Source organism: Anas acuta, chromosome 2, assembly GCF_963932015.1.
Source record: "Anas acuta chromosome 2, bAnaAcu1.1, whole genome shotgun sequence".
NCBI classification, from domain to species: domain Eukaryota; kingdom Metazoa; phylum Chordata; class Aves; order Anseriformes; family Anatidae; genus Anas; species Anas acuta.
Genome location: NC_088980.1, coordinates 135,172,923 through 135,186,221, shown reverse-complemented (window position 1 = coordinate 135,186,221; position 13,299 = coordinate 135,172,923). Strand labels below are relative to the sequence as shown.

The window sequence follows — 13,299 nt, the reverse complement described above, 5'->3', positions numbered from 1 at the left end:
TCAGCTTGTCTAAAGATGTAAAAAACCTGTAGGACAAATACTTTTTTTCTGTTAAAGACACTTTAACAGACCCTTTGCTTTTATTCCTTTGCAACGTCAATAAAAAAGTATAATCAGAGTCCTGGAAACTCCCAGAATTTGTACGCTAAAGGTGAATATCTAACCATGAATAACTATCCTGAAAAAAAAAAAGTAAGTAAAGATAAAAAAAAAAAATTATTTTGATTTTTGTCTTTGAAAAATCACGTAAGTATGGTACTTATTTTAGATATTTTTTAATTTATTCATATGTTTACACTTCCATTTCCAGTTTGCACTTTGTCATTGTAGGATCTCAATCCGAACCACAGAAAGCAGTTAACTTTTCTGACTAGTATGATTGAAAGGAGTCAGAATCGCAGAACAGCTGAGGCTGGTAGGGCCCTCTGGAGCCAGCCGGTGCCACCCGTGCCCAAGCAGGGACACCCAGAGCAGGGTGCCCAGCACCACGTCCAGGCGGCTGCTGAAGGGCTCCAAGGAGGAGACCCCACAGCCTCTGGGCAGCCTGTGCCAGGGCTCCGTCACCCGCACAGCACAGAAGGCTCCTGGTGCTCAGGGGGAGCCTCCTGGGGGCCAGGTTGTGCCCAGGGCCTCCTGTCCTGGCACTGGGCACCACTGCACACAGCCTGGCTCCGTCCTTTCTGCACCCTCCCCTCAGGGATGTACAGACAGTGATGAGATCCCCTGCACCTCCTCTTCTCCAGGCTGAGCAGTCTAAGCTCTCAGCCTCTCCTCAGAGAGCTGCTCAGGCCCTTCATCACCTCCAGGCAGGCAGCAGCAGTTCTCCCACGGCCTGTGGAGAGGCCCCTGGTGGAGCAGGCTGCCCCCCTGCAGCCCATGGGTCCCACATGGAGCAGATCTCCACGCTGCAGCCTGTGGACGAGCCCCCGGTAGAGCAGGTGGATGTGGCCTGGAGGAGGCTGCGGCCCATGAAGAGCCCCCACAGGAGCATTTTTGTCAAAAATTTTCTTCTACCTGTTAAAATGAATTAGAAGTATATATGTTCTCAATGAAATTCTAGATAACTTGCATATTACTTCATGATATATTGTTGGTACAAGTACCGACAGCAACTGAGAAACTCTATAAACAAAACTTGTTCTTTGACATAATTAAGATTTTATGCCAGCCTTACAAGATCTTTAACATTTCATACACAATCAGTTTGAATAAGCCTTACTGGTATAATGTGCTTTACAATTATTTTTGCTTTGACAAACCACAATACATGATTTTTCATTGTTGTGCCTACAATGTACAATAAAGCTACAGTGGCAAAGTGCAAGGCCTTTAACATCTTAGAAGCCTAAGATACTCTTTTTAGGCTGATGAAACTGTATAAAGAACTGTGTAACAATGGTTTAAGATAATAAGAATGAATGATAGCTGAATTTTGAAGCACATACTAGTGAGGCAAACCAAGGAGTTGAATCTAATTCTCTTAAAGAGCACAGCAACCGTGGTCAGCCCATCATTTTCACCATCTGTACTTCTTGTTCTTGTAAAGTGCAAATGTGAAGCCTGAAATCATAACAAGTGAATTCTCAGTATGTGAAGTCTACCCACACTGTTGCAGCTAGTTCAACGTTTCTCAAGCATACCATGTCTGTGCCCATCAAAACTATGAACACTATATAACCGAGTAATCATTTCTCTCAGCTGCTGCGACCACACATTTCTTGTCATAACACCTCTACCATTGAACTACTTTGGTCAACATTTCAATGTGACTGACCAAGTTATTTCCCACTTTCACCTCAGCCCTGGCCTGAACCATTTTAGATTTCACTGCTTTCAGTGTTTCTCCTCTATTTCAGTGACAATGCTAGGTCCATCATCCAGATCTTCCTCCACATTGGTACCATGTGTTGGAACCTCTGAATCTACCCTGAACAGATCATCCAACCCATATGTTCTTAGACATGCAGTTTTCCATTAGACTTGCGTGGAAAACATGTAAATTTTTTAGCACTGCATTCATCTCCTGGACTGCAGACTCACTAGGACATGAAGCTGTCTTGGTAGTCCTCCTTCTCTTGCACAAGGTGTAGCACACCATCTGCACCTAACAAATATAAGCATATTACTACACTTATTTGACTACTGCTGTAATGAACAGATGTTTTTACACTAATCCTTGACACCTGGCACTAGCATTTCTGGCACTTACTTATTCATAATGAAAAGTACAATATAGTTTCTTTCCTCCTTCCTCCTCAATACTGTGTGTTTTGTTTTTTTTTTTTACTTCATGTCTCAGGCCAGTACTACATCTGCCAAACCCAGGACTACCCTTTAGATACTCTTGTGTATTAGAATGCAAGAAGGATCCAATGTAATTTTAGAAGATAACTTTTTCAATGTGGATAAGAAAAAAGAAGTTTTCACAATCATTCTCTAAACCCTGCGTGTATTTGTAAATTATTACTGAAATAAAATCCCATAGTAATTCTTCTAACTGCTGTGTGGGAGTAGAGACAAAGGAATGGGTAGGAAGAAAAAAATATTACAGTGTATCTGCTTATACTGGTATCATCAAAAGGACGACAAAACTGTGTGCTTAGATAAATTTGCTAGCCCACAGAACAAGCAACCCAAATGTTACATTTTAATTTCTAGTGTCACAATTTAGTAGGTTGCAGTTGAGGAAGCGGAGTAGCTAAAACCCATGCTCAGATTACTGTACAGAGCGAAGGCCTGACAAGGAGTTTTGGGAAGCATTCAGTTTTTCCAGACTCCAACTGACTCTGGTGAAGAAGGCACTGCAGGAACCTAGACCATAACCAGATGCCTGCCAGCAGGTCGACTTAGTCCATTTTAAGAAGGCCCTGCTCTCACTAGACACTGGCAGTGAAGGCAATTAAGGCTAATATTGTTCCTTCAGGAAGGTGATCGTTTCCCTGTACTCAGCTCTGGTGAGGCCACACCTCGAGTACGGTGCTCAGTTTTAGGTCCCTCAGTACAAGAAGGACAAGAGGTCTGGAGCACAAGTCCTGTGAGGAGCAGCTGAGGGAACAGGGGTTGTTCAGTCTGGAGAAGATGAGGCTCAGGGCAGACCTTATTGCTCTCTATAGATACCTGAAAGGAAGGTGTGGGGAGCTGGGGGTCAGCCTCTTCTCACAGGTCTACAGGGAATGGCCCAGGGGAGGTTCAGGTTGGAAACGAGGAGACATTTCTTCTCAGAAGGAGCAGCCAGGCACTGGGACGGGTTGCCCAGGGAGGTGGTGGAGTCACCGTCCCTGGGGGTGTTCAAGGAGAGGTTGGACGTGGTGCTCAGGGACATGGTTTAGTGGGTGACATTGGTAGGAGGGAGATGGTTGGACCAGATGATCTTGGAGGTCTTCTCCAACCTTCATGATTCTATGATTCTAAGACCTCTCGAAGATCCGTAGTGATGGCTGACCAGGCCCTTTTCCCTATTCTCAGCTTCCTGTCTATAGATACGGTCTAGTCATTTTGGTAATGTCTGAACATTGCACTGGTGAATGGAAACTGATGCCTTCCAGCAAAACTATCAGAAGAATCATTTTTAAAAAAATGTAAGCCACTTTGAATCTTTCATCTACATATATACAGATTCACTTGTTCCAACGATATTTCAAACACAATCTAAGTGGTACAATGTTTTTTGACCACTGCCCCTTAACAACATCAGTCACGTCCATACAAATTACCTGTAAGATGTATTTGTTGCATACACAGATATGGAGGTTTCTAGAAGAAATGCCTACTTAAATGCTTACTGCTCATTCAGAATCCGAAGAAAAACTACTGCCAAGTTCTCCCCAGAAGAATTAAATGCTTTTAGTTAGCTCTTGGGTTTTAAATGGGCAATTCAAGTTTTAGAAGATTTGGCAATCTCTATACACCACAAAATTTAGCATGCACTTTAGACTTACAATTTTGTAGGTCTTCCAGCAGATTGAACAAAGAAAACATCTGAAAAACGGTGAGATTACAAAGAAAAGTCTTCCTCCATATCAGTTTCACATTAATTTACCTGTTTTAACCATGACAAGACCTCCATTTAAGAACAAGTGATGGCAGTATTGCCACTCCTGCAAGCCATGCCATAAAAACTATCCCCCAAATAATTGTACAAAGTCCTGTTACTAATAAAACATGCACACAAACATATATATGGGGTACTATTTCTTTCAGCAAATATTGACCCAAAGTTTTCAAAGAAAATATAACATTTCCTAACAATGGCAATGTTTCTTCTTCACCCTTTCTCTGGTTTCTTTTTCACTGTTTCTCTTTCATCTTCTTTCCCCTCAGTATGCTATCATGAAGTAATGGGCAGGCACTCAGAAAAACCCAATCTTCATAACCATCTCTTGAATTCTGAGGGTAGCTGTGACAAGCATCAACTTACAGTCGCACAAGACAGCCTCACAGAAGTGAACTCACAAACCCTTCAACGTTTTGGAACGAACAGCAAAACAATCCACATGGAGAAAATGTGATAATGGAGCCATAACGTGATGGCACCAGGCTCTGAAAACATCTCTGCTCCAAACTCCATTGTATGCATGGTTTAGTCTGAGCATAGGGATATCTGGAAGCCACATCAAAGGGCTGATGGATAGACATTTTGTTAACATGTGTAGAACTGATGCCAGGCCATAAAACAACATTGTACTGAGTATTACACATCTTTAGAGAAGCCTTTTTTTTTCCTGTTTCTTTTTTTTTCTTCTTTTTTTCTTTTTGGGATGAGGGGAGCAGGGAAGAGGTCTACAAATTATTTCTTTCCTTATGTGCATGAATGCCTAACAGACTCAGAAGCCTGGACATTTTTCATGTTCTCTTGTTCCCTGGAGTTTTGCCCAGTATCATAAATTCCAAGACAGGGCTGATTTTTGAAACAGGGAAAGGAAGAAGAATGAAAAAGTAAATATGCTGCTATTTCTTTTGTAGAACAGATTCTGTTCCACCAGTCACAAACTGATAGAAAAATTCACAATCCATTACCTTAGCATCTCTCTTTCTCAGGTCACTCTTAGGACTTCTACTTTCAAAGTGCTGTCCAAACTTGGCGCAGAACTACATTACATTCTTTCATGGTCTTTTATGCCCGTGGTGTTCAAAATAGAGTCACTTTTCAAGCGGTACTTTTTGTAGATATGGCACTCCATAAAAACAGGAGGCAAGAAAGCAGTGCAGAATTCCCGGAACAGCTATTCAGGATTCTAAAAAAGCCACTCACAAGCCCCCCTTTTTGTGCTCTACGGTGTTTATGCTAGATCACAGAATAATGAGCACCGATTAAAGGTATGTACTTTGTAGGGCACTTAGGAAACAGTTTTCCCATCACTTAGTAACTGTAAGATAAGTAAAACAGCACTGCACACCAAGAAATGCGCAGTACGGAAAGATACTGAAAGTCAGGATTATAGACGAGTTATATCTTTATCCACTTTGATACCTTTGTAGTTAATCAAATATTTTGTGGTTCTGTGTTTGGCACATTAGGTACATTGAAGCCAGACTAACAAGAAACAGCCACTATTTATATCATTTCCCCAGAGATGCGAATGGTTGCTTCTGCACTTTAAGACCAATCGTGTTACATCTGTACTAAACTGAAAAGACAAACATGTTTTACTGCCAGCTCTGCCTGAATTTCAAATGAAAACCACACTAGTTAACTTGTGAATTTCTCAGTCAGCCAGTCTCCAGTGTCAGCTTACACAGTTTATACAAAACATCTCACCAGTACACAATGCAGTACAAAAGGATGCTAGCAGCATTGTCCCAGGTTCAACAATGTGCTTCAAAAACTCCTTTCCCAAAACAAAAGTCAGGAACAGGCTGCAAATGGATCTCCTCTGCAATAGCCTGGAACTGAGGAGGCTCTGCTACCATATTTTTTCATTTCACAAACTCTTTGGCTCAACTCTCAGGAGTCGTACAGGCTGAAATATGTTAAGTCCCACAACCCACAGGTTTTCCACTCTTGCTGCTGTCCTAAGCACCGTGAGAATGTGATTCCAAGCTCAGGAAGGTTGCCAGGGCATCAAGTCATAGCATGTTTGTTCTCACTGTTTCGAACTACTTGTATGTAGTAAAGCTTGATCTTGAATTCATTATCTTGTGGGCACAGGCTCACCTCCTTTGGGCATTTAAAGGGATTCAGGCTTCAGCAGGCACTAAACAAGCACCTCGGGAGTGACAGTGAGGACATTGGATGTCTCTGCTCAGAACACGAAGTCATGCCCACTGTGACTTTATGGGTGCTGTCTGGGGAAAGCAGTGCCTTGACATAGAAAGGATAATACAAGGAGAAATAGAACAGAGACACTGATGAGATGGGGGACTTTACTGGCAGCGTGATAAAGTGCACTTACTTTTACTCTTCAGATTTTTTATACACCTCTTAAAAACTTGGTAGTGCAAAGTTGCAGCTTATGGTAGGTTTCAAAGTACATTTATCTTAGTTGGAGCAACTGATGCTGAAGCACTTGTTTACTGCTACTGGCTGGCTACATTGGAACGGAGAAATTGATGCCGAAGCATTTGTTTACTGCTGCTGGCTGGCCAAACAGAAAGGATATATATCAGAGGAGAAACTTGAAGTACCTCTGGGTTAACTGTTCAGCCAACTCTTACTGGGAGCAGAGTTTCCTCAAAAAGCAACAGGACACCTGCACTCAAGTCACATCAATTGGTTTTGAAGGTGCACACATGCCTGAGAGCTTGATGCTCCCACAAAGCAGTGATTAGATTTCTTTTATTGCTTTAAGTTATTCAGAAATGTAGATGCATTAAAGTTAAGCACAGGAGCCTAAATCGAGGTCTGCAAGTTCAGCAATTCCACCAGCTGTCATGATAACAAACGCTTCTTGCAGTTGCAAAAAAAAAGCACGTATTACAAAAGTTCAAGAACACTGAGTCCAAAATACAGCAAATTTGTAGGAAAATATGTCAAAAGTATTTCAACTTCATTTTCTGTTTTCAGTAACATTTACACCTCTCCCTCCTCCCTCCACTGTCAAACGCAAGATGTAAAAAAAAAAACACACAAAAAAACCCAAACAAACAAAAAAAAAAACAATTGGAAAAAATGACTTAAAAAGGAGACACCAAACTGGTCATGCTGCAAGAGTGGTCAAATAATAACAACAATCAACTCCGCTTGCAACAGATCGAATTTGCAGACAATTATGGTTTCAGTTCTCGGTGATTACGTTTAATAAACATGCTAAAAATCTCACAGGAGGCATTAATGAATTATGTATAACCCAGGCAGTATATTAACTTCCAGTCAATACACAGACAAGTACAAACGTTCCTAACATGCAGTTACATCGAGAACCATGTCACTTCTCACCAGACTCCATCAGCATTTCATGGCGACCCTCGTTTTCCATTATATTTCAGGGTTTTTTACTCTTAATTAGCTGTGATATCTGTGATCGTGTTTCACAGGCTGCAGCCTAATTTGCAACTCTCTGACTTCAGACCTTTGTAATAGCTATTCCACCCACTGCTAATTTCTCACCCCAAGTTCAGAGATCCAGATTAGTTTTTGTTTCAGTTTAAACCTTAAATTGAAATTTTGGCCCACGGAAACAGCACCTTTCTCTTCTGCTGGACTTGTAACACATTTCCAAACACTCTGGTATAAAGGACATTGTAAGAGTTTGGGTCTGCAGTGTATTTTATTGCCCGAATAGTTAGATGGTTCCAATTTTTAATGGAGTAACAAAGTGGAATTAGTGTGCTGAAGCACCCATTAAGGTTCCGAGAGGAACTGAGTACTATAAAAAACTAAACATTCACTTGTTCTATTTTTCTGTTTCTTGGTTACTTTTTCAAAGTGTGTACGCTACCACTCCCATTAACATCAGCAGGGGGCTTGTAAATAAGCCTTTACCCAGTGTTTCAAAAACCTGAGCTTCTCAGAGTAAGAAGCGAAGCGGTCACCATCCATTTCAGTACTTAAAGAAACACAGTCAGATAGCAAAAGGAAAATAAAATGCATGCAAGCGTCTTTAAGCATACTTGAAGGTTACATTTGGACATTTTATAATCTGAGTTGAAATGCCATAATTTTGAAATCCACCAAACATAATTCAGGGAAGATAGCATGTTAGCTGATCAGAAGCATTACTAAAAACTTCAGATGACATATAATTAAATTAGCTGTTCCCTCCTTTAAAAGTAAGGGCACCGTCTTTAACTCAGTCCACGTGTTTCATAAAGCTAAACCAATCAACCACAAATGATTACTACTTTTTTTTTTCCTTGCCCAGCGATCAAGCTGCTGAAATTGTGCATTTGTGCTAACACCAAGGATTTTGAGACCTCACAAACCACAGACACAGAATTTCTATTTTGGAACAGGTAAAACCCTTGTAAGAACTACGGCTGGTTTAAAGGACGGAGATACTCATTCTGATTTTCCATTGAAGCTAGAAAACTAAAATGGTTACAAAAAAAAAAAAAAAAAGAATTATGGCTCAGTAGATATACTTTAGCAACAATTCCTAGTGCTGCTGTGAGTGAGGCTGCATCAGCATTTTCTTGATATACCACACTGCCAGAAAATCCATTCTGTCTTGTAAGCTGACATAGAAGACCGCATATTAGAACAAGTCCTCCAGCACAACAAATTTAGTCTGCATGATTTTTGGCCACAAAATTGGAAGAAAAGAGAAAGCAAGGAGAAAGTCTTAAAATGGAAACGAGCAATTTAGGATCAACCAGTGTTCAAACAGAATTTGTAGCTACTTTTTAGTGTTGATGGAGCTTATTGCTCCAACCTGACATGCATGCAATTCCAGCTAAATGCAGCAATGGCCTGCATAAGAAAAAAAAAATTTTAAAAAAAAGTTAAACTGACATTCTGTATTCACTTTTACAGCTGAAGAAAAACTCGGGCAAACAATTTTATTTCCAGACAGCAGAATCTGGCTTATTTGGCTGATAAAGAAACTGCTTGCAGATTATAAACAGAACAACATGCAAAAACAGAGCAAAAATCCTTATGGTAACCATAACTTTCTTTTAGTTATTAAGAATAATAACTGTATTGTTGCAGTGCTAGGATTTCACTTCTGCTTCCATACATGCTCTGTGGCATCTGTGCAGATGGCACTAGTTAATGCGAGCTTTAAGCTACGGAAACAACGTAGGAGGTTAAATTGTGTACAATTTCGTTGAGTTTCCTGTTCTTAGAATACAATTCTTACAAGTCTTGTAAAATAGTACATCGGTACATCCCAGTACATCAGGACTGAGCCTGGTTGTTGCAAACATGCTACCTGGCAAAGAATGAAATGCTGAGATATCTGAAATGAGGAAGAATAAGTGACTAAAAGGTGCTCATTTCTTTAAAAAGTGATGTTCTCTGGGTTTGTTTCATATTTTTTAAGAGCAAAATAAGTTTCTTCTCATATATTCTCACTCACCTGCTCTGGGTACTTGTTTCCAACTATCTCTGCCACAGTGTTGAAAGAAGGAGAGTCTGGGTAGGTCCTGGCCCCCATCTTCAGGTACACAACAATCTTAGTGCCCCGCAAAGCCATCCGTGACATCATTTCAGCATCTTCCACAGAGATGCAAGCAGTGGGAATCCGGGGTACGCCAGACTGATAATTCTGCCACCCGGTATGTGGGCTACAGAAAAGAAAAATAAAAATATAGTGGTAATAGCTTAGCTTTTAAGTTATTATCCTCACTATAGAATTATTAAAAAGCATACTTTCACTGCCACCCCCAGCATACCTTCAAAAGGAATACAGTTATTATGTGGAAATAAATCTTTTGATAAAATACCTGAATTGTTTTTAATACTAATTGGTATATCTGACTATCACCAATCTATATGCCTGGGAAATTACTCTGTGTCAGCACTATTTAGATCAACATTATGCTTTGACACTACAATAGTCAGTCCTCTGATAGGACACTTCCTTCACTGCTTCATCAGGAAGAAAACACAAAAAGTCAAAGTCAGTAAATGAGCAAAAGTAAGTGTAAGTGCATTTTTTTCCTATGACAAGTAATGAAATTAAAGTTAACTACTTCATTTATTGCAATTATCAGACTGGCTATCTAAAACACACCTATTTTGAAGAGCACCAATATGACAGACTTCAGAAAAAAAAGACAACGAGACCACAAACAAAACATATGCTTCCTCATTCTCTACACACTTGAGACTCCAACCACTAACTGTTGATGAAAAAAATGAAATTAAAAAGAAAAATCAGTAAACTTTAAACAAATTACACGTAAATGAAGAAAAACATGCACCACTAGACAAAAAGGCCTCAGTCTCTTCAGCATAAGAATAGCTGTGTCTTGTGGAGATGAAATTTTAAAAGAAATCAAAAAGAAAACAAAAAGCAACTTAACAGACAAGTTCCTTAATAAATTCCTCCAAGTTTTTTTGTTTGTTTTTGTTTTGTTTTTCACATTTAGCCATTATTTATCTATTTCTTATTTTCTGGTGCCTGGGTTGAGATTTTTAGAGCAGATTTGCAGAAAAACTGTATGCAGGAAAAAAGACAGAAATCAGGATATAGACGTATGCCCAAATTCCTGATATTAAACCATTCCTGTCCTTCTCTTCCCTCTCATAAATTGGGACCACCACTCCTTGCTTCAGAGCCCCTGTGATGAGGACAGACTCCGGGAACACCTGAGAACCAAGGGCATTTCCAATATACATAAAATACCCAGTCATGTCAAGGCTTCCTCAGTACCCTTACGAATATGCCACTTATCTCAGTTACTAAATAATGACCATCAGTGAAATGTGTGTGGAATGAAGTTTCCAAAAGTCATTTCTATATTTCTTTTACCTACCTTTACCTACATGTTACCTGCAAAGGAAGGCTTGTTGAAGCTCTCAAGCCAGATGACAGACATTCTTCACATTAATTTTTACCATATATTAATTATATGTTATCCGTTATTAATTATATGTTATCCATATATTAATTATATGTTGTCCATATATTAATTACAGCATGACTGAGGCTGGCAGGGACCTCTGGAGGCCATCTGGTCCCACCACCTGCTCAAGCAGGGACACCCAGAGCTGTTTGCCCAATACATGAAAATCTTCACCTATGAACCTACTTACAGCAGCAGACACATAATTTAACAGAATTAGACACTTATTTTTTAAAAAAGACATAGAAACATATTTTTACATATTTAAACAAACAAAATCAAAAAATCTGTGTTTTTTACATGTTCTTATCTAGAAAAAATACTTAATATCTTAAGATATTAAGATATTAAGGAGGAGTTGTGCAGAGAGATGCACTTTCTAGGGATAATTGATTAGATAAAATGGGAGAGATTACTCAGTTCTAGTTGTTTAGAAGAATAAATCCTTATCTCAACAATATTAAAACATACTGTAATGAGTAACACAACCAGTAGATCAGATATACAAAAGCATTTATTTGAAAAAAAATACTAAAAATCATGTACTGAGCTTCCATGGGAGCTGCCCCAGAGTGTGGACAGATCTCTTTATTAGGTGGCAACAGCTTAAGAAGTTTTTGCTCCTTGCTGTTTATGTCTGAACCTCATAGGAAGGCTGGAACCTCATCAGCTGTGCAGATGGGATGACCAGAAGCTCACCTTTAAAATAACCAGGCTTCCCCAGCCTCCAGACAAACATTGAGGTAGGCAAAATCTCTTGTGCCATGTAATCCTTCCTGAGCTGGATGCACTCACAGGGATTTACAAGTTCAGATCTTACATACTTTTTTCTTTCCCTTTGCCCCTGTAACAGTCCCCCACCCCAGTGTTTAAACTACAACAATTTGCTGCACATTTAATATTTCTTTGAGTGTTTGGGGATATACACAGAATATAAACCAGTAAACTTTCCCCCTCCCCCCAAAAAAAACAACAAACACACTATAAAACAACAACAAAAAAAACACACACAAAAAAAAAAAACATAAAACCCACAATATGACAATTTTATGTATTAATGTTCAGAAAAACCCTACATTTCAACAACTGCGCAGAAACAAGCACTTTCCACTCATTTTAAATGAACCCATTCACCTGTGTCTTCTGGCAAGATAATGGCTCAGTACTAACATGTTGTGGAACTGCTGAACTGCAGTAATTCAAGTTTTATCACCACCTGTATTGATTTCGTTCCTCCCGTTATTTCCCAGATGCTCAACAAAAGAACCCCCTAAAACTGTTGCTCCGCTGTAAGGAGCAATTCCATTTCTTTCAGATGCTCGGTCCCAGTGCTCCACAGCAACTGTGAATAAGGCTTCTGCCAACTTCTGGAGATGCACGCATGCTAACATAACTCAAATGAATGGACTTTTGCAGGTAGAGAGTTTACTTTAGCTAGCACAAAAATTAAACCTTGAAGACAGCTGGTAGTCTCGTCTTTTTTATGCTCGAACCAGTCCTCTGCCAAGATTGCTATGGTAAACCCAAGTACCCAAATTATGAGATTTTGCCACAGGCAGGTAGAGCCAGCAATGTTCAGGTGATACCAGGACATGAAGGCAATGAATGAGCATCCAAGTGACTGTTACAAAAAGGAAAACAGACTCAGCATTACCACTGAAGTATCACAGGACTGTATATTCTTGCCAGAAGACCAATTCATATACTCTGATACTAGGAGACATCCATGGCAGGGACTGAGCATCTTGGGATATACCTCATTAAAGCCTACACGCATGCAAAACACACCATGTGTCCAGTATATCTACATATTAAATTGCTTAATAAAGTGTCAAAGAGTATACTAAGTAAATTACACCCTTTTTATGCAGAGATAACCAAAAACTTAACAGCTACTGATCATATGATCATTACCAACCAAGACTTGAGCAAGAACTAGCCAAACAAACTAGAGAAGAAATGAGACCCTGTGTGTAAAAAGATGAAGATGGACAGAAGCAGCCCTGCATCTGGCTCAGAACAGAGCAAAGAGGAAGTGATTTGGGAGAGAGAATTTGGGTAGCAGTGGACAAGGAAGATTTCTTTCACTGTGTCTAAACAAACATGACTGTGGATATTCTTTCTGAAGAAAAAGGATTGTACAAAAAATTATAATAATCAGACTTGCACTTTCCATTCCTTGCCCTATTAAAAAAGAAAAGAAAGGAAAGCACCAGCTTGAAAGGGGGGTCACAAAGCAAACCTGACTCAGGATCATTGTTGGTCTTTGCAGTGTTTGTACCTGTGGGCAGGCACCATGCACCTTCAGTGTCTCCTACACACCTGGGGGCGATGCCAGCCTTTGGTGTT

The 13,299-nt window shown here is 39.8% G+C and overlaps 1 protein-coding gene across 2 annotated transcripts in view; it reads right to left on the bottom strand.

The window, feature by feature from the left end:
- The window catches only part of CPQ (carboxypeptidase Q), a 154,285-nt gene that overhangs the window by 91,435 nt on the left and 49,551 nt on the right, over positions 1-13,299 (bottom strand). For both annotated transcript variants that reach the window (XM_068672312.1, XM_068672311.1), the window contains exon 4: positions 9,459-9,666. In XM_068672312.1, the coding sequence (XP_068528413.1) occupies positions 9,459-9,666 (208 nt within the window). The remainder of the gene's footprint in view (positions 1-9,458; positions 9,667-13,299) is intronic.